Raw genomic sequence first — 21,358 nt, 5'->3', positions numbered from 1 at the left:
TTCTTCCCAACCCAGGGATCTAAACTAGGTCCCCCACATTGCAGGCAAATTCTTTACTGTCTGAGCCACCAGGGAAGCCCAAGTATACTGCAGTGGGTAGCCTATCCTTTCTCCAGGGGATCTTCCCAACCTGGGAATTGAACCGGGTTCTCCTGCCTTGCAGGAGGATTCTTTACCAGCTGAGTTACCAGGGAAGCCCATTCCATAGGGTAAGCAGAGAATAAACCAGAAGCTGGAATCTGGGTTCTGGTTGTGTGTTTCTCAGCATCCATCTGTGTGATTTATACGAGCCATTCCCCTCTCTGGACCTCTGCTTCATCATGCTGCCCCCGCCCTCCAGAGTGAAGGGGTTCAATTAGATATCAGGTTACATTACGTATTCCCATCTTTCAGGATTTTCTTTCACCCTGGAGCACAGTGGTTCAGCAGAGCATGAACTTACCAGCCCTCTACTCTGGACCTGGTCCTTCCAGGCCCCATCTTTCTTCTGATGGCTGTGTGCCCTTGTTTGCCCTCTGACCCCTAGGATTTACTGCTGGTGAAAGATGAGCAGCTGAGAGCTTGAACTCCAGTAAAATGAGGATGACCAAAAACTGCCCCCCCAAAAGAAAAAAATCAGAGAAATCTAAGAAAGAGCCTGGAAGAAGAAAGTACTAGGAGGGGCCAAGTATAATATAAGAAAGCTATAGAGTGAGTGGGAGAAGCAGTGGAGATGCTGAAGCACGTGCAAAGTGAGATGGAACAGCAACTCCAGTGCCAGCCCCACGCAGGGAGGCTGGGAAGGATGGGGGAATGAGGTGCCCAGTGATCAAAACCCTGGTGAAGTTCTCCTCGCCCTTTCTAGCAGCTCTGGAGCCCCCATCATGACCAGTGGACACTGGCTGTGGTCTTGTGACACTGTAGCCACCTCAGTGCACCCAGAGGTCATCAGTTACATGAGCTAAGAATCAGAGGGGACCCCAAGGCTTCAGGCAGAGGTTGGGAAGAGAAGAAAGGAAGGAAAAGGAAAAAAAAAAGAGAAGGGAGGAGAGAGAGAGGCAGAGCGATAGGGACCCCAGGGCAGTACAGGGTCAGAAAAAGAAAGACAAAGAGAAAGAATGAAGAAAAGGCGAGCTATTTAAGTTCACAGATAGACCCACAGAGGCCCACCTGCCCCGTAGCAGCAATGAACTCTAGGATGAGAAGCAGTGTCAGCTCACCACCAGGAGTCCTAAAAGAAAATGCACTTGGCATCTTAAGCAGAGCCACCAAGAACACATTGTTAGTGTCCACACTTCCCTCTTCCCACCCACTACCTCCACTTAATCCCAGAGGTGGTGATGGGGTTGGAAAAGAACCCACAACCATCAGAAGGAAGATCAGGTTCTGGAAGGATCAGGTCCGAAGTAAAGAGCTTGGTGGGTTCATACCAATGGGTATGGGACCATTTTAAAGACATCAACATCCACGATCCCATCCCAAGAGCAGAAAATGCAGGAGAAACAGATAAAGGAACTGATGACATTTAACCTGGAGAAGAAAAAACTGTCTTGATTTGGCTAGAAGGCTGACAGCTAGCGCCCCTTTCACCACTGATGTACTTCGATTTTATAAAGTATTTTGAAGGGTTCCCATGTGAAAGAAAGATCAAACTTATTTTGTGTGGCTCCCCAGGGAAAAGTTAGGAGACATTTGCAAAGAGACTGATTCCAATGTGACAAAAGGGAGCTTTAAACACTGCCAGATGTTTTGGAATACAGTCGGTTACCAGTGGACTGTCACTGATGGGATGTGTAGCAAGGATTCCGAAGAGCCAGGTGAGGTGGTGTCTACGGTACATTCCAAAATACTGGAGCACACCTGATGTGAACAGCTGACTCACTGGGAAAGTCCCTGATGCTGGGAAAGATTGAGGGCAGAAGGACAAGAGGGCATCAGAGGATGAGAGGCCTGGATGGCATCACCGATGCAATGGACATAATGCCTGGATGGCATCACCAATGCAATGGATATACAGTGGACACCAATGTAATGACATGGCATCACTGATGCAAACTTTGGAAAATGGTGAGGGACAGGGAGGCCTGGAGTACTGCAGTCCATGGGATCACAAAAGCTCGAACACAACTGTGTGACTGAACAACAACATGATACGTTCCAATAATCATGCCCCTGAGTAGTAGGGATTGGGGATAAGCAGGAATGTCAAGGGCTCCAGTGAAGCCTGATCAAGCCCACAACTGTCAGCTCCTACAACAGTTTTATAAAAACAGAAAATCATATTGACTTCAATATTTCGTGGGAGAAAGAGCTGATAATTGGCAGCGGTGGTCACCCACCAGAATGCGGGCTGGCTGGCTGTCGCCCAAAGGTCACACCGAAGGCCAGGAAGCCAGGTGTGGAGCGACAGATGTTTTATAGATAAACAGGAAAAGGGAAATTTTCTTAAAAGCTTATGATTGGGAAATCGCAATGCTAAATGTGAACTTCTTGATAGATAGGTCGCATGGGGCAGTTCAGGAACTGCCTTGTGAATTTGTTTTCTCAGCCAAGAGAGCTTGCCTGATTCACGTGAGCTGCCATGTCAGTGTAGCTCTGACAGCACAGATGCCATGGGGCAGGGTTTGAGAGGGCGGGGGCCGGAGCCAGGCTGCCTGCACTGAAAGGCTGCTCTCCTGCTTAAGCTGTGTGGCTTAGAGTGAGTAACTCAAACTCTCCTCTCCTTTGGAGTAGAGAAAATAACAGTATTCATATTTGCCTCAACGGATTATTTTGAGGGTTAAACATTTAGAATGTTTATGACACTTTTTCTTTTCCTGTCATTTTTTTAATTTGCTTTCAGTGGTGGTGCTCAGTCTTGTCCGACTCCTTGCAACCCCATGGATTGTAGCCCACCAAAGTTCCTGTCTCCATGGAATTTTTCAGGCAAGAATACTGGCTGCTGCTGCTGCTAAGTCGCTTCAGTCGTGTCCAACTCTGTGCGACCCCATAGACGGCAGCCCACCAGGCTCCTTTGTCCCTGGGATTCTCCAGGCAAGAATATTGGAGTGGGTTGCCATTTCCTTCTCCAGGGGATCTTACCGACCCAGGGATCAAACCCAGATCTCTTGCATCTCCTGCATTGGCAGGCAGATTCTTTTTTTTTTTTTATAAATTTATTTATTTTAGTTGGGGTCTAATTACTTTACAATATTGTAGTGGTTTTTGCCATACATTGACATGAATCAGCCATGGGTTTACATGTGTTCCCCTTCCTGGACCCCCCACCCACCTCCCTCCCCATCCCATCCCTCTGGGTCATCCCATTGCCCCGGCCCTGAGCCTTTGTCTCATGCATCGAACATGGAATGGTGTTCTGTTTCACATATGATAATATGTTTACCACTGCGCCACCTGGGAAGCCTAGTTTGGTTTACTCTTTATTTATCTGGCTGCACCAGGTCTTATTTGTGGCATGCAGGCGGTGTCTTTAGTGGCAGTATGTGAACTCTTTACTTGTGGACATGTGGGATCTCGTTTCCTGACCAGGGATCAAATCCGGACCCCCCACGTTGGGAGCTCGGAGTCTTAGCCACTGGACCACCAGGGAAGTCCTGACACTGGTTTTTAACGTAAGTCACTTGGAACAAGTCTTAGTGATTAGGAAGACCTACATTTATTATATGGTTATTTTTTTCATGCTTTTGAAAGAAGCAGGATGCAAAAGAAAAAGCTTAGACTTTGGAATGAGTTAGAGCTGAGTTCAATTCCTGCTCTCCATGCCCTTGGTTCAACAGTTGTAAAAAGAGGGTAAAAATACCACACACACACACACACACACACCCCCGCAAGGTGGGAATGAGAAATTAAACGTGTCTGATTCAGTTGCCTGGCACATAGAAATATTCAGGAAATCTTAGTTCCCTGCTCCTCTTCCCAATTTTGATGTGTTTCATCTAGCTGCCAGGGCACTCTGCTAAGAGATAGAGGCAAAAATGTGAATGAGATGTGGTCTCTGTCCTCAAAGGGCTCACGTCCAGAAGGAAAGTCTGGACACACACAATGACGAGGTGCTATACAAAGGCCATGATGGGGATAACAATCCAGTTACCTAGGAGGCAATGTTTCAGCTGGGATTTGAGGAAAGGGCAGAACTTCACAGAGCTGGTCCAAGTATTGGTCAAGAAGAGGGTAGGGGGGATTTCAGGCAGTGTAGGAAATGCACTGCATCCATGTGCCAAAAAGAAAGCACGTGATCACTTGGGATCACCAGCCATCCCTGTGTCTGCCTCTTGATTTCTGTGCCTAGAGCCCTGGGGCCCATGCAGGATACCCTTCCTCTCTGTGAAGAAGTGATCCATCTGGAGAATTAACAGGAGAAGCTATGGCAGAGAAGACACTCAGGCAACCAGAAACTGCATGTGTACATTTCAAGGGAAAAAACCGAAAAACAAAAAACAAACAGGAAAGAAAAAGCCCATAACAGCTGAACAAATCAGAAAAGTAAAAGGTCTCAAAGGTTTCTACAGGACAGAGCTTTGTGCCACACCAGGGCTATGACGCTGGGAGATGTCGGGCTGCTTCATCAGTCATTCCACTGAACTCACAAGCTCCCCCCACCCTGGCCAGGATATGTGTCACTGTGGCCCCCCCCTCCCAGGACTGCTGGGACACGACTGAAGCACTGGTAAGTGAGCCTCTGTCAGAGGCCCCCAAAACTGGCAGATTCGGAACCTTCCCCCAAAGCCAGCAACAAATGTCTTCAAGGAACCGAATCCACAGCAGAATTTTAGCAAAACCCAACTTCAGGAGCTTCTTCCCCAAGTGAATGAGACACGCCAAGGCAGAACATTTGAAAAAGCTAGGGACTTCCCTGGCAGTCCAGTGGTTAAGCCTTCACCTTCCAATGTAGGGAGTAAAGGTTAGATTCCTGGTCGGGGAGCTGAGAGCCCACATGACTCAGGGCCAAAAATCCCCACCAAAACATAAAACAGAAGCAAAATTGTAACATATCAATGAAGACTTTAACTAATTAATTAAAAAGCTGAATGAAAGTGTCCAAAAGGGCCCAGGGGTTAGTGGAAGACCTTGAACCTGTCCAGGAGGGAAGAAAGATATCATCAGCCAAACAGCTGTAGGAACCCAGCTGTGAGAATGGCAGAAGTGGAGTCTCCGGTCCACGGAAGTCACTCTCCTCCCTTCTGCCCACCCAGGGAGGCTGTGCTTGGTGGACTGCGGTCAGGGGTGAGCAGCAGACCCCCCCCCCCCGCCCCGCAGGGAAGTGGCTAAGAGGGGACACCGGAAGTTCCTAAAAGGCAGGGCTGCCCTCGCTGGGCCTAATCTGCCAGAGACCCAGGGACTGCTCCCAGGAGCTCAACACACATATTCATCTACACACCGCACACATGCAAAACACCAACTACACACTACATCCAGAAGCTGCCGATAGCCACCCACACATCAACACACTTGTTGGCACCCACCACCCGCTAAATGCAAACGGTCCACCCAAGTAGAGCATACACACCATCCCTCTATCCTACACACAACACACATACTCAAATAGCCACAGTACAGCATCTGCAAAAGTAAACCCACATCCACCAGATACACCGAGATGCCCGTTCACACGTACACACGCACATCCAACCCACACTCAGCGCCTGACGCCCCACTCACACACTTGCTCAAAGGCCCACATTAGACAGTGGCTTCGGGTTCTCAACAGCCCACCCAACACAGTGAGATGTGGCCTCACACTCATCCACACACGGCCCACAGACACGCAATGTTGCTACTCCATGTCTCTCCCGCCAGCCCCGCACAACCCGGCACATCTGTGCAGCGCATCGCCCACCCGGCCGGCTCTGGCAAGAGGCTTCCCGCTCGGTGTGCAGCGGCCACAGTGGCCAGGAATTAAAATGCAGCGAGGAGGAGCCGCGCGCGTCAGCACCGCGTCTTCGGGAGCTCACGGCGCTCGCCGCCGCCGCCCCGCCCGCCTGCCCGGAGCCGCGGGGTCGGCGAGCCGAGGAGCAGGTGCTGGAAACCCAGCTGCGCCAGCGTCGCGCGGCCCCTGCCCAAGTTCGCCCGGGGGCCCCGAGGAGGGCCGGGCAGGCGGGAGGCGAGCGCAACCCGCGCGGCCGCCACCGCGGGGCTGACAGTCTCGGGAGGAGCCGGGAGCAGCCCGCGCGGAGCAGCGAGTCCGGGTCACTCCCGAGAGGAGTAGCCGGGGCTCCGCAGTCCCCAGCTCCTGGAGCACCGGGGCAAGAGAAAGACGAGGAGCGGGACGGCGAGATCGAGCTTTTCTGGAGATTCGAGGCACTTCGCAGAGCCGTGCGGAGGGGAGAAGCTACACTTCCCTCTGGCCAGCAGCCTTGAAGGAGCCCGTCGGCCGGCAGCCTCCGGCGGGACCCTGAGACGCCCCCAGCCCCGGGCGAGGGCGGTCACATTGCAACGCAGGACGCGGGAGGCGCAGGACTCGGGGGAGCCTTAGCAGGTCTCCACCGAGCGCAGCCAGAGGAGCAGTTAGAAGGGTCCCGGAGGAAAGGGAAAGAGGGCCATCAGGGCGACCGCTCACCCCGGTACACACCCACCCCACCCGCCCAGCCAGAAGCGGCCGCGCGCCTCTGGGGGCGCTCGTCCCCCGGCACCTTCTCCCCGCGGTGTCCCAGCACCGCGGGCCACCGGCGAGCGGCCCTTGGGGATGTCCGAATCAGGCATGGTGGCCGAGTGGCTGCTCTCCCGGGACCAGCGTAAAAGCTGGGGTTAGGCGGAGCCCGGAGGGACTCAGCTCAGGGTCCCTCGAGGTCCAGGACAAGGGGACGCGGGCGCAGCACCCAGGGACCGGAGAGGCGGCGCCCAGCGGGGCCGCTCCAAAGGTAGTGGCCGGTGTCGGGCATCCTCAGGAGGACTCGGAGCCAGGAGAGCCTGGGAGGCGCTCGGGAAGGCCAGTGCCAGGGGCGGCGGGCCGAGGCGGGCTCGGTCCCGGGCGGACGCCCGCGGAGGCGGCGGTGGCGGCGCCGGGCGGGCATGCCGCGCCACCGGAGCTCCTTTCGGGCGCACGCTTCCCTGGCGCGGGCTGCGCGCGGCGGCTGCCGCTGCTGCTTCCACCGCTGCTGCGGACTTCCATGGCGGCTCCGCCCGGCCGGGGCCGCCGCCGCTGCCGCCAGCCGCGGGCTGAATGAATGAGCCGGAGCGGCGAAGCCGGGCGGCCCGCGGCCGCACTCACCGGCCCGGGACGCTTCCGCATGGCCCGCGAGGAACCGGCGCCCGCGGCAGTGGCGGCGGCCGGGCAGCCCGGGGGCGGCCGGGGCGGCGAGCGCGAGCGGGCGCTGCAGGGGTCGGAGGGCGCCCGCAGGGGGCGGCCGTCGCTGAGCCGCGCTAAACTGCACGGGCTGCGGCACATGTGCGCGGGGCGCGCGGCGCCTGGGGGCTCCTTCCAGCGGCGGGCGCTCTGGGTGCTGGCCTTCTGCACGTCCCTCGGCTTGCTGCTGTCCTGGTCCTCGAACCGCCTGCTCTACTGGCTCAGCTTCCCGTCGCACACGCGTGTGCACCGCGAGTGGAGCCGCCAGCTGCCCTTCCCCGCCGTCACCGTGTGCAACAACAACCCGCTGCGCTTCCCGCGCCTCTCCAAGGGGGACCTCTACTACGCCGGCCACTGGCTCGGGCTGCTGCTGCCCAACCGCACGGCGCGCCCGCTGGTCAGCGAGCTGCTGCGGGGGGACGAGCCGCGCCGCCAGTGGTTCCGCAAGCTGGCCGACTTCCGCCTCTTCCTGCCTCCCCGCCACTTCGAGGGCATCAGCGCCGCCTTCATGGACCGCCTGGGCCACCAGCTCGAGGACATGCTGCTCTCCTGCAAGTACCGCGGCGAGCTCTGCGGCCCACACAACTTCTCCTCCGTGAGTGGCCCTCTGCGCGAACCTTCTCCCTCTGCTCCCCCATTCTCCTCACCCCCGGGAACTGGCTGCTCTTCCCCGGCCCCCCGGGGCTGGACCCCAGGCCCCTGGAGGTGACATCAGCCCAAGCGGCCCCCGAGCAGAACCCAATCTTAGGTCCCCCGCATCTTCTCCAGGTTGTGGGAACTCGGACGTCACTGCAGGAGGAGTCATCTGGCTCCTTTGTTCCGGCCTCTCTCTTGGCACTCAAACCCCCTCTGGGAGTACCAGCCCCCCTTCTTCCAGGCCTCACCCCCACCCTCCCAGGTCCACAGGACTCCACATAGCTACTCTGTGTCTGGGGTGAAGGGATGGGAAGACAGAGAAGCCTGTCTGAAGTGTGAGCTTGTTGTCTTTGGGAAACTCAATAGGAAGCTCTTTAAATATGGGCGAGAATCAGGTAGAGCCCGTAAGCACACTGGGGACTCTAAGTAGCTTATGGCTGGAGAGTTCCCAAACACTTCCAACTTGGGAGACTTTGGAGGAAACCCCCAGAATACCAGCCAAGGATGAAGCTTTACCTAGTTTGGTGGGAGAGGCAGCAGCCCCTTCTGATACTTTTTAAACCAGCTTGTGTCGTAAGCCATCTGGAAATGGAGCCGTGGTGGGCGCCGTTGGGCCCCTTGACCCCACGAGGTGTGAGAATGGGTCTGTCCCTCTAGGGGAGCCAACGCGCTGCAGTGGGGAAAGCAGCATGGCAGAGATATTGAAGCTGTGCTTAGGGTTTGTAAACGTTTTGTTGTGCTGGTTCTCCCATGCTGGGGTCTGGATATGGCAGCTGTCAGACAGACGGTATCTGCCTTGTGCGGTCTGCCTAGGAGGGGTTGTGGTGCCAAGCCTCAGCGTGGCACCAGCCTGTCCAGCCATTCGTGTGTAAATGCCCCTTCAGGGGGGTTGGGCTTTGCCACCAGTGCCGGGAATGTTGGTGTGTGTAGTTTGTTCATAATGTTCTGATGGTGATTTTACCAGCTCTAGGCATTCTCCCTGACCATCTCATCTCTGGCAGTGCTTTTTTTAGGATAGTAAAGAGATGCTTTGGTTCCAACAGGTGTTGGCACAGATGCACATCAGGCCAGGCCTCTGATCGGCTGATTGGCCCAGTCCTGGTCTAGGATGGTGACCCTGGCTTCAGTCTTATTCTCTTTGTTTTGCTTTAAGCCTGTGTTTACGGTAGCTGTGAATTATCCACTTCCAAAATATCCCTTGTTTCCTGAGCTTTTCAGCTTGCTTTAAAAGAATACCTACTTCGTGGTTCCCCCGGCTTAGCAAGCAGGAGGTGCTGTTAACATATGTTTCTAAGTGACTTCGCCCAGACTTCAAATACAATTCTGAGTTCCATCTAACAAAGATAGAGGAAGGAAGGTCATGATCCTTTATTGTTTACAATAAGTCCCTTACGTACGAACCTTCGGGTTGCGAACTTTCAAAGATGCGAACCTACCTTTGCATGTCCAATCACATAAGTCAGTTCATGTGTCTGAAGTACATTGTCACATGCGTGCATCCTCTCCAAGTGGCTGTGCTTTTGTACTTTACTGTCCAGTATTGTATAAAAGACAGTAGTACAGTATCTTTATTTCAAGCCCAGGATGTCTGGAAATAAGCATAAAAGTAGCGGTGATGTAGTTGGTACTATTGTACTTTTCAGGGTACTGTGCTATAAGATGAAAAATGTTTTCTTTATTTTTTGTCTGTTTTTTTATGTATTATTTGTGTGAAAAATATTATAAACCTGTTACAGTACAGCACTATATAGCCAATTATAGTTAGTTGGGCACCTAGGCTGACTTTGTTGGCCTTACAAATTGGACGCATGAACGTGTTCTTGGAACATAACTTGTTTGTATGTAGGAGCTTATTGTGTTCTTTGGCTGACCACTAGCTCGCAGCCCCTAGAGTTAGACTGAAGTTCACTGTTACGTTCAAGTATCAGCGCTCCAGTTCCAAGCTATACAACACCTGGAAAACCCAGCACATCTGATGATGGCTTTCCAAAGTGTGGCTCATGGGCTAACCACCAGGATTCACTTTTGATATTTACCACAACCGTGCTTTGGCAGAGTTTTATTCCCATGTTAAGATGAGGGATCAGAGGTGCTAAAATGCTGTCCAAAGCCCAGAGTCAGCAAGCTCAAAGTCCAACTTTATATACCACCAGATGCACACACAGAAGCCACATGGAACCTTCCTCTCTGACCCTGGGCCTTTCTTCTATCAGAGGATGATCCCTGGATAGGAATCTAGCCCTCAGCCACCTCCAAATCCTGTCCCTTCTGGGAGCATGGCTGAAAGAGTGAAAACTAGCTCCCCGCAGGGGGGTTATAGCCTTGGCCACCTGGTAGGGGTCTACAGAGCACCTACTGCCTGCAGGAGTCATCTGACCTCAGCCTCCCTGGCAGGAATGTCCCTGAGTTGATGAAAATTGGGTTCTTCTCAATGGGGCACACCCTTCTGTGACCACCCATGCAGGCCCACAACCACTTAAACCAAAGTTCTACTTCCATACCTCCAGTATGTGTTCCTGGGGACTCAAGTGACCCCTAGTGGCTTCATATCATGGCACTGTCCTGGGAGTTTCCAGCACCTTCACATTTCATGCTGTAGTTTTTTCCCCAGGGCCTCAGGATTAAAGATTGCGCCCCTCTATCCATGGAGGCCAGAAGCTATTTCAGGGGAGCCCTTAATATACTGTGGGTGGGCCCATTAAGGAATCCTTTCTTTAACCACTCTACCCTGCCCCAAGCCTTGGTCGGCTTTGATGAAGGAACACTATAGTGTAGTGGTTAAGAGCGTGAACTCTCAGGCTGAACTGATGGCTCAAATCCTGAGACGACCACTTGCTGTGTGCCCTTGGACAGGTGACTTAATCTCTCTGTTCTTTAGTTTCCTACCCCAGCTAGTGGTGGTAACAATAGTACATACACCACATTCTCTGTTTGTGATTATGGGCTTCCCAGGTGGCTCAATGGTAAAGAATCCACCTGCCAGTGCAGGAGATGTGGGTTCAGTCCTTGGGTGGGGAAGATCCCCTGGAGGAGGGCATGGCAACCCATTCCAGTATTCTTGCCTGGAGAACTCCATGGACAGAGAAGTCTGGTGGGCTACAGTCCATGGGGTCGCAGAGATGGATACAACTGAATGAATGAGCATGCACGCAGGTATGTGTGAGATGGGCACTCTTCAGACTGTGCTGAGTCCCCATAAAAATGCCTCCTTTAGGCTGATTCATGTCAATGTATGGCAAAAACTATTACAATATTGTGAAGTAATTAGCCCCCAACTAAAATAAATAAATTTATTAAAAAAAAAAATGCCTCCTTTAAAGGGCTTCAGCCTCCTCATGGTCTCTGGCCTCCAGCTTATGCTCCCTGCCCTCTGCATCCACCCTTGGCACTATAGTCAGAGCAGTCTTTCTAAAGTTCCACTCAGAGCATAGCATCCCATTTCTTCAAACCCTTCAGTGACTCACCTGTCCTAGGTCCTGGTTCCTCAGCCCCTGAACCTGGGCCCTGCCTTATCTCTGGCCACGCACTCTCTGATACCACATGCTCTGCCGAACGGCTGACAACAGCTGGACTGCTTCCTCTGCTACCATAAGTGCGCCTTCACCACACCCAGCTGCTCTGTCTGCCTGGGGATGCCCAGTCATTCTTCAGCCTCCAGCCCTGGGGTTTCCTCTCTTTTGAAGCCTTGTCTGACCACCCACCACCTCCGCTCCTCACCAAACAACTGATACCTTCCTCTTTTTTGCCCTCTACCTCCCATTTAGGTGTCAATCCTCACATGCATGCATGTCACCACACTTCCCCCCACACACACCACTCCAGACTCGAGTAAGAATCAGATGTGATTTCTCTGACGTCTCCAGCCCCCAACACAGACCCTGATATGCATATTAAGCACTCAGGCATGGTCTGGCGAGTGAAGACCTTCCCCCAGGTAACCCCAATACTTCTCATTATTCTCCAGGATTCCTGGGTTAATTTCTCCAGGGAATACCAGTGGAATGCCTTACTAATGAGGAAATGCCCAATTTGGGGGCATTTATTACTTTGGGGAGCAGAGAGAGAGAGTGAGGATGCCAAGGTACTTGAGGTTCCCAAGGCCTAAGTGGCCCAGGTGAGGGATGAGCTTCTGGGGGGGACCAGTGGGGAGATGTGCTCCCAAAATCTCATTCCATCCCGTTGGCCTCAGGCTCCAGAAATAAGCTCGACAGGGGAGATCAGAGGGTTGTGGGGGGTGTCTGTCGGGTTTTAGTCAGCAGGCCATTCAGGATGTGGTTACGTGCAGCTCCTCTGTATGTTTGTCACAGCTACGAAAGGGTTAATCACTCAGCGGTCAGACAAAGCAGCTCCGCTTCCGAATGTCCGAATGTCCGTGTGATTTCCCCGGCATCTGCCGTGGACTTCGGGCTCTGAACACTCTGGCCGCTCTGCGCTTTCCTGGGGGCGGGGAGACCAGCCTTCCCCAGTAATTGGACAGGATGCAGAACAATGAGGCCAGGCTCCATGGGCATGGGGCCTCGGAGGAGGAACTGAGGGTCTGGGAACAGGTGCAGACAGAGGCCAGTCAGGGTCCAATGATAAGAACAGTGATGTTCTCTGGGAGGAGGCAAGGGTCAGGGGAAGCGTCCAGGCAGACCCCAGTTTAAGGCTTTGGCTCTGTCCCTTTTTAACTGTGTGCTTCCCTTGCTAAGCCCCTGAGAGCTGGGAAGAAGATAATACATATGCAGTGACCGGCCCCTGCCTGAACAGAATAGGTGCTCAGTATTCAAGAGCTGTTGTTATAATTTGATAAAGAGATAGGCGCAGTCTTTGTATCTCATGGTAGCAGTTAATAATTATGATCAATATCATTATCATCTCTTATCAGGAGCACTTACCTGAGTGGCGATGTGCTCATTTCCTGGTTCATTCATTCCAACACCCAGTGTGTACTAAGTGTCAACTGTATGTCATGCTCTGAACTAGCTGCTGGAGATGTAACGTTAAATAAGGCATGGGATGTGTCCTCCGTGAACCTGCGGTGTTGTTGAGGAAAGAGATAACAGTAACAGATGCCAGGAGTCCAGAGGTGCTGCGTGGGCTCAGAAGGAGTACCCAGAGCAGACTAGGGATCTCTATGGGCTTCTGGAAGGAGGTGATGTCTGAGCTGAGTCTGGAGGGGTAAATAGGAGTTCCAAGGTAGAGAAAGAGAGAAACAGGGCTTCATGGAGAGGGGGCACCTTGTGCAAATGGAGAGAACAGAGACATGAAAGGATAAGATTGGATAAGATCCTTTCTAGAGCTGAGTGTAGCTCAAAGCTATGCACAGGGCTTGGGGGTTGGGGCTGGATGTGATGAGTCAGGGGAATAGTAACAACGAACCTATTCAATGGACACAAATTTGGGCAAATTCTGGGAGATGGTGAGGGACAGGGAAGCCTGGTGTGCTGTAATCCATGGGGTTGCAAAGAGTTAGACATCACTTGGCAGATAAACAACAGCAACAATAACTACAATGCAAAGGTGTGATGAACACCTGGAAGCCAAACTAAGTTTTTGAACTCTGTAGCAAAATCTCTGACTTCTTTCATTGCTGACTGTCACACTTACAGAGGGAGATCTCATCTGGTCCCAACCCCCATCCAGCTGTCACCCCCTTTCCTAACTCCATCAGGAGAATTCCAGCCTTCCCTGCCCCCTTCCCCCCATTGCCTAACCCTGCGCCCCCTTCCTGCCATCTGCAGGAGTCAACCCTGAGTGCAGATTTTGGACCGGTCCTCTGTATTAAAAGCCAAGACAACAGCATTTGATTTCATCACACTTTGTCACAGGAAGCAGGCTGGCTGCTGCAAGCCAGCCACAGAAAACAAGAAATCATTTCAGCAACATGTTGTTTAAAATCAGCAAATTCCATTGAAGTGGTGCTAGGCCAGGCAGTCCAATAGTTGTGAAGATGGATGGCTTCAGGGAGGAGAGAAAGATACCTTTGCCTTTAGAGAAAGAGGAATAAACGAGCTAATACATGTCAAGTGCTTAGAAGAGTTTCTGGGCCCAGTAAGGACTCAATAAATGTGAGCTATTTCCGTTCATATTACTTGCAGTGAGCATTTCTAGTGAAGGACGAAGGCAAATAGTACCGGGCGGCTGCGATGTGCCAGACCCAAGCTGAGCACGTTTCACACCATCTCAATTTTCACAATCACCCTAAAAGGTTGTGTAATCATCGCCATTTGGCTGATGGGGGACAATCCCCTCTGGGCAGTTCTGTAGTCAAGCTGAAAGTCGCAGAGCCAGCAGATAGCAAAGCTGGGATTTGAACCCAAATCCTCAGGACCACAAAGGCATAGCTGCATAGCTGGATGAGGAAGGAGCAGGTTTAGTGGGGTAGAGGTTTTTCTGGGAAGACCAATCCAGCCTCTATTCTGCCCTGACCAGCCTATGTGACTTTGGCCTCTGCAGCTTCCTCTGTGAAATGAAAGCAGGAGCCAAATGACTAATGGGACTTAGCTGCAAAGTTCTCCATCCAAGTGGGCAGTCAGGGGAAAATAGGGCTTAACTACTGCAGATGGTCCAAGCTCTTCAGCCAACCATTTTGTTTCTTTGCGGAGCTGAAATGGTGAAGAAGGGGGGGAAATGTACACGTTATTGGAGTACTAGAGACAGGATGGTGATTAAATAGACATTTATACAAGGAACATGAAAAGACTTCCCCCAGTTATGTGACTTCGGGGAAATCAGTTTGGGGAATCAGATGTCAGTTCTGCTCAGGTCTGTAGATATCCAAATGGACCCACGTCATGCTGATTCTGATAGTGGCTATTCGGGGGCCACTGTGGCTGGTCATGAAGACATCAATCAAATGTCTGCCCAATTGAGAAGGGCTGGAGGAATAACCAGACCATTTGGTTTGCACATCAGTTACTTTGGTTCTCCTAAGTGATTTGCTAGGATCAGCTACTCAGAGATTCAGTCCACTAATGCACAATGAGCATCTACTGCATGCCAGCCACTGGGCCACAAAGATGAGCCCAAACCCACTGTTTGCAGTAAACTGTCCTGCAAAGGTGAGTGTGCCTCATTATACAAGAAGGGGGACAGACTCTAGCCCAGGATTTGTATGAAAGTGTTAGTTGCTCAGTCTTGTCCGACTCTTTGAGACTCCATGGACTGTAGCCTACCAGGCTCCTCTGTCTAGAATTCTTCAGGCAAGAATATTGGAGTGGGTTGCATTCCCTTCTCCAGGGGATCTTTCTGACCCAAGGATCGAACCCACTTCTCCAGCTTTCCAGGTGGATCCTTTACCATCTGAGCCACTAGGCAAGCACCAGGATTTGTACAGGGCACATGTTATGTAAATAAGTCACATCAATTTCACCAGAACTGAATGACTGTTATGGCACCCATTTTACAGATGAGGAAACTGAGGCTCAGAGAGGTACAAAGTCATAGCCCAGGGGCAGCAGAGTTAAGATTCAACCGAAGATTAGTCTAGCTCGAAAGCTGATATTCTTTTTGATGACACCATTATACCAACTCTCAAAGATGCTGGTGAGAATAAATCTTTCCATAGAAGGTGTCCCACACAGTCAAGCCTTCACTGAAAGTTTCTTTCACTACAAGTTGATACAGCCCCTGGAATTTATCCTGGTTTCCAAGCCCTGCCACCCTGAGAAGGAAAAGCCATTCCTAGGATCCATGATGGACTTGCAGCCAATAGAAATATTATAGGTCTATGGTGGGGAACTTACTCAGGAATTATGCGAATGTTTTAAGGCAGCCATAACCTGAACTAAGTTCCCATATTCACTCTTTCAAGGACATGGATAACTTTGAAGTCCTGGCTAAGGAGCTATTGCCAAATTGAGTTCCAGCTCAGACCTGTGCTAACGAACAAACAAATGACTCACACATAATTGGAACATGAATTGTTGGTAAAACAAATAGAGGCCATGAACGTACTGGGGAAGTTTGTTCTCCTGAGCATGTCAAATATCTCCCCTGACACCATTGTTTATACTATTAATTTGCTTAGTAAATTGTTTCCTCTGATTCTGCACACATTTATTGAGCTCTCTGCCAGGTCCTTTTATATTCATTATTTTATTCCAGCCCAACAATGGACCAGACAGGAAAGTATTCCTCTTTCCCTGATACAGATAAAGAAAGTGAGTAGGTTCAGTAATTCACCCAAGGTCACAGACGTGGACTCTGATCTTAGGATTCCAAAGTCAACCCTCCTTTCCCTACATCACAGTTTTTCCTACAAAGAAATCCCTGTGTAGGTTTGGCTCGGAGAAGGCAATGGCACCTCACTCCAGTACTCTTGCCTGGAAAATCCCATGGATGGAGGAGCCTGGTAGGCTGCAGTCCATGGGGTCTCGAAGAGTCGGACACAACTGAGCGACTTCACTTTCACTTTTCACTTTCGTGCATTGGAGAAGGAAATGGCAACCCACTCCAGTGTTCTTGCCTGGAGAATCCCAGGGACGGGGGAGCCTGGTGGGCTGCCGTCTATGGGGTCGCACAGAGTTGGACACGACTGAAGCGACTTAGCAGCAGCAGCAGCTTTGGCTAGATTAACCTGCATTTCTTTTCTTAACGTATTTTTTGTTTGTTTGTTTTTTAAATTTATCTATTTTTTGGCTTCTCTGGGTGTTTGTTGCTGTGTGTGGGCTTTCTCTAGATGTGGCAAGCAGGGGCTACCTACTCTCTAGTTGTGGTGCTCAGTCTTACTGCGGAGGCTTCTCTTGTTGGGGAGCACAGGCTCTAGAGCGCAGGCTCAGTAGTTGTGGTTGCAGGGGCTTAGTTGTGGCAAAGCATGTGCGATCTTCCTGGACCAGGGATTGAACCCATGTCCCCTGCATTGGCAGACGGATTCTTAACCAGTGGACCACCAGGCAAGTCCAACCTGCATTTCTAATTAGCAGAGTTTTAGTGATCGTACCTCGGAGAAGGAAATGACAACCCACTCCAGTATTCTCACCTGGAGAATCCCATGCACAGAGGAACTGGCAGACTACACAGTCCATGGGGTCGCAAGAGTCGGACACGACTTAGTGACTAAACCAGTGATCATACCTGGATAGGACTGTGTAATATACATTAGCATCTCATTTTATCCTTGCAAGAACGGAGGGTGATTATTGCACTCTATTGCCTAACTTAAGAGAGGGGAGTGTCTTGCCCAGGGTCACTTGACACAGAAACAGAAATCAGCCAAAAACTTTGAATGCAGTCCTCATATGGCCCCTGTATACCTCTTCTTTCCCTAGCAACTTTGTTCCTGGCCAGAGTGGACTTGGGGGCATATTGTCTGCCCTGAAAGATTTTCTTAAGAAAAAGACAGCGGACTTCTGAGTGCCTTGCCAAAAAGAATCAGTGCTCAAACTGGCTGCTAAGATGAGGTGTTGGGTTCCTTCTTTATCTCTGCCCAGAGGCCTGCCCTCCTTCCCAGGCAGGTTTGTTCTGGCATATTCCAATTGGCTATGGATGACTAGAGAAGCTTCTAGGCCCATGCTTCCTAAAAATTTGCATACTCAGATTCCTGGGCCCCTGGCAGAGATCCTGATTTGGTAGGTATGGAATGGAGCTTGAGATTTGCATTTCTGACAAGCCCCCAGGTGATGCAGATGCTGGTAGTCCATGGACCACACTTTGAGGGGCGAGGCTTGGGCTCCATGAATGCTGAGAAGAAGGCATCCATGGGCTTTCTCAGTCACATCTGACTCACTGGGTCTGTAAGAAAACACACAGAATGGGCATCCTGGAGTGCAGCAAGGAAGGGTACCGAGGGGAGGAGTACTGGGTTCCCTAGTGAACCCCAGAGGAAGTGCATAACAGGGGCATTGCTATTCTGGCATCAGTGTCACATCACTGCAGGCGTTGCACAGGGGCCGTGCACCGAGCCAGTGTCAATCAAACCAAATTGCAAGGACCATGTGGTTGGCTGAATAATGGCCCCTCAAAGAGGTCCTCATCCCCAGAACCTATGAATACGTTACCTTACATGGCAAAAGGGACTTTGCAGCCATGATTAAGTTAAGGACATTAAAAATTTTTTTGTATTTATATATTTATTTTTGGCTGTGCCAAGTCTTCACTACTGCAGGTTCTTAACCACTGGACCACCAGGGAATAACAAATTAAGGGCTTTGAGATGAAAAGATTATCCTTGACCACCTAGTGGGCCCCATGTAATCACAAAGGTCCTTGTAACAGAGAAGCAGGAGGGTCAGGGTCAGAGAAGATATAACCATGGAAGCTGAGGTCAGGGAGTCAGAGAGAGATCTGAAGACACTACACAGACAACTTTGAGATGGGGGGAGGGGCCGCAACCCAAGGAAAGCAAGTAGCCTCTAGAAGCTGGGAAAGGCAAGGAAACAGATTCTCCCCCAGAACTTCCAGAAGGAATGCGGCCTTGCTGACACCTTGATTTTAGTCTTCTGACCTAGAACGATATGCTAATAAAATTGTGCTGTTTGAAGCTACTAAGATTGTGGTAATTCGTTATAACAGCAACAGAAAATTAATATAGGCCTCATTTGTTGTACAAAACACTCTCTATTACACCTAGTAAACCAGGCTGGGTAGGTTTGGATCAGGGTCTATCCTAAAACCAAGAAAATGAAAGAATCCATAACAAACATGTAGCTTGGTTCAAAAATAGTCCACGTGGGAGTATTTTATCCATGTTTAACATTATGCCAGATTGGGAATTTGGACCCCAGCAACTAGAAAGGAGTACAACTAGAAAAAGGAGGAATAGGAAGAATATGACTTCAAGAGTCAGACTCAAGTTCAACTCCCAGGACTGCCTAGCATTGACAAGGTGGCTATTAGGGTGGGAGGTGCTTCTCTTCATTGAGATTCTATTTCCTTCTTTGTAAAGCAGAGATCATACCCTCCTTGCAGGGCTGTTATGAAACTTAAAGATAATATAATAATCCATTCAAAAATGATTTCTTGAAAGCCAGGTATGTTCTAGTCCTAATGGATGAAATTTGAGTATAGACACAGAAATCACCACCACTTTCTTGAATGTAAAAGCACAGATGTGTTCATGCTAGATAAAGTGAAAAGTCACTATCATCTTCATCATCATTATGATGATGACCCCTCTCACTTCTTTGCAGAAAAAACGTCCAGGCGCTGGGAGAATAGCATGACCTTCTTTATACTGTCACAATTCTAACCAGGAATAATGATGTACTTTTCATCTGACACCTATATGGGTAGGTCAGTCTTTTAGGGTTTCTTTAGTCCCCTGATCCAAATTAAAAACCAAAGAGGGAGATTGGGTGGCTCAAAGTCACACTGAGTGTCATTGGTAAGCTTGAAATTGACTCTGAGGATATTTGTGCTTAAGCTTTTATATCACCACAGTATCTATTTCTTCCTCTTCAAGCTTACTATTTTTGCAAAATACATACACTGGCCATCCCCTTCTGATTCCAGCAGCATATCTGATCTGAAAGTTGTTGATTCTCTGATCTCTGAAAGAGAAGGGTTTAATCTTCTCTTGGAACCCCTCCTAACGAAAATTATTTTCCCACTTTGAAATGGCACGGGCATCCACTGTGAACTCACATCCATAAATCTAAGCCTACCACTCAGGAAAGCAGATGAGGTTTGATTCTGCTGCTCAGCACAGCCTCACAGAGCAAATTATGGCAAGAATTTGATTTATAGAAGAACCTCAAAGGCTCTGGAGTGAGACGTGTGTTTATTCTCTTTATTACCGTTTATTTTACACTATCTCTTTATGCTCCCTGCACATGGATTTGAAAGCCTGTTTGGATAGATGCTTATGACCTACCGGTCTGCACAGCCCTGTTGAGGAACACGGCTTTCTTTGGTGATGCTGCCAACAGCCCAGGTTGGGGGTCCTTATAGCGATGTTGGGATGAAGCCCAGATCTCACAAACAAGCTTGGAGATGTGAGCCCAGAGTTCTCGCTTGAACTTCCCCCAGCTCTGCCTTGGTGTGGGACTTGGTGTGGATCTCCAGCTGCAACCCAGGATGTGTAGAGGCAGGCTTGATTTAAGATTCAAATATCTCAGAACAGCTGGGGATATTTAACATCGCTATAATTACATTACATTTCTGACAGTACAAGGAGTGAGAACCTTTTTTTGTTGTTGTTGAATATTTGATGAGCATCAAATATTTTAACCAGCCAAAGAAACACGAGTGCATTTTTCACATCCAAGTAAGTTTTGTTTTTTAAATTCTGACCTGGGCTGGCTGTGTCTGGCTCTCATATTCTTTAGTCAGGTCTTTGGAGCGGCAAGAGTACCATCACTCTGGCTGTGGCCGAGGAGCTGAGTCAGATGGGCTGTGATGCTAAGGAAAGAAGGGATTGGGCAGGCACTTAGTAGGCACGTAGAGCCGGGGCGATGCAGAAGGTCTCGAACGTCATCGTAGCTCTCTTTGCTGTGGCACCACCAACGCAGTGGTGAGGAAGTGGAGGCCCAGAGAACAAAAGGAAACTCACCCAAAGTGACATATTTATAAATAAATGTTGGAGCCGGGGTCAGCTGAGGTCCCTGCAAAGGCATTTCTGGCAAGTTGAGTACAATGGTTGATGCCAAGAAGGGTATAGGACCTCCTCTGCACCAGGCTCTGTGCCTCACGCTTGTTTCTTCCACCCTCGTGGCAATACTTTTGGTACAGTCTCCTTGTGCCCATTTTATAGATGAGGGAATTGAGGCTCATAAGGTTAATGGGGGAAGTAGTGGTGAGGACCTGCATCTTGTGCTTTTAAAGGAGAACATTTTCTTTTTTAAAAAAACTTTTTGTTCAGTATTGGAATATAGTTGGTAGACAATGCTGTGATCGTTTCAGATGGACAGCAAAGGGACTCAGTCATACATATATAGGTATCCATTCTCCCCCCAAAACCCCCACCCATCCAGGCTGCCACATAATGTTGAACAGAGCTCCCTGTGCTATACAGTGGGTCCTTGTTGATTATTCATTTAAAATAAAGCAGTATGTTCATCCCAAACTCCCTAACTATCCCTTCCATCCATCCTTCCCACTCTGGCAACCATAAGTTCCTTCTCTAAGTCTGTGAGTCTGTTTCTGTTTTGTAAACAAGTTCATTTGTATCATTTCTTTTTAGATTCTGCATATAAGGGATGTCATAGGATATAAGGAGAGAATTTTCAATATTTAATATTTATTGACCCCTGGCTGCCTCACTCCCACCCCCACCCCTCCTCTACTCGGCCTGCCCCATGCTCCGAGAAGCTTAGCCAGCCAGCGACGTGGGAAACCACCAAGCAAACACCTTGTCTGCCCTCCCTCTTCCCACCGTCCTGGAGTCGGGGGTCCATGGCTCTGAGTCACAAAGGCAAGTCATTTAAGGGCTCTTGATCTTTCTCAAGGAATTTTCTATCTTCCCTCATCCCTTTCCTTAGGCTCTTCCCTTACCCCAGCCCCCTGATCTGCTGTCTCTGTCCGTCCACTCTGTTCTATCGA

At 50.3% G+C, this 21,358-nt stretch overlaps 1 protein-coding gene across 2 annotated transcripts in view; it reads left to right on the top strand.

The window, feature by feature from the left end:
• The window catches only part of ASIC2 (acid sensing ion channel subunit 2), a 1,220,661-nt gene that overhangs the window by 922,197 nt on the left and 277,106 nt on the right, over positions 1 to 21,358 (top strand). Inside the window, exon 1 of one of the 2 annotated variants that reach the window (XM_081574826.1) lies at positions 7,143 to 7,856. The exons of the other annotated variant lie outside the window; for it this stretch is intronic. Within the exon in view, the coding sequence (XP_081430952.1) occupies positions 7,143 to 7,856 (714 nt within the window). Of the gene's footprint in view, positions 1 to 7,142; positions 7,857 to 21,358 lie in introns of those variants that run through there. 2 annotated transcript variants of the gene reach the window in all.

The sequence above is a fragment of the Giraffa tippelskirchi genome, chromosome 3 (genome assembly GCF_054371585.1).
Source record: "Giraffa tippelskirchi isolate mGirTip1 chromosome 3, T2T-mGirTip1v1.2.pri, whole genome shotgun sequence".
NCBI classification, from domain to species: Eukaryota; Metazoa; Chordata; class Mammalia; order Artiodactyla; family Giraffidae; genus Giraffa; species Giraffa tippelskirchi.
Note: the sequence above shows the minus strand (reverse complement) of the source record. Positions and strands in the feature narration are given on the sequence as shown.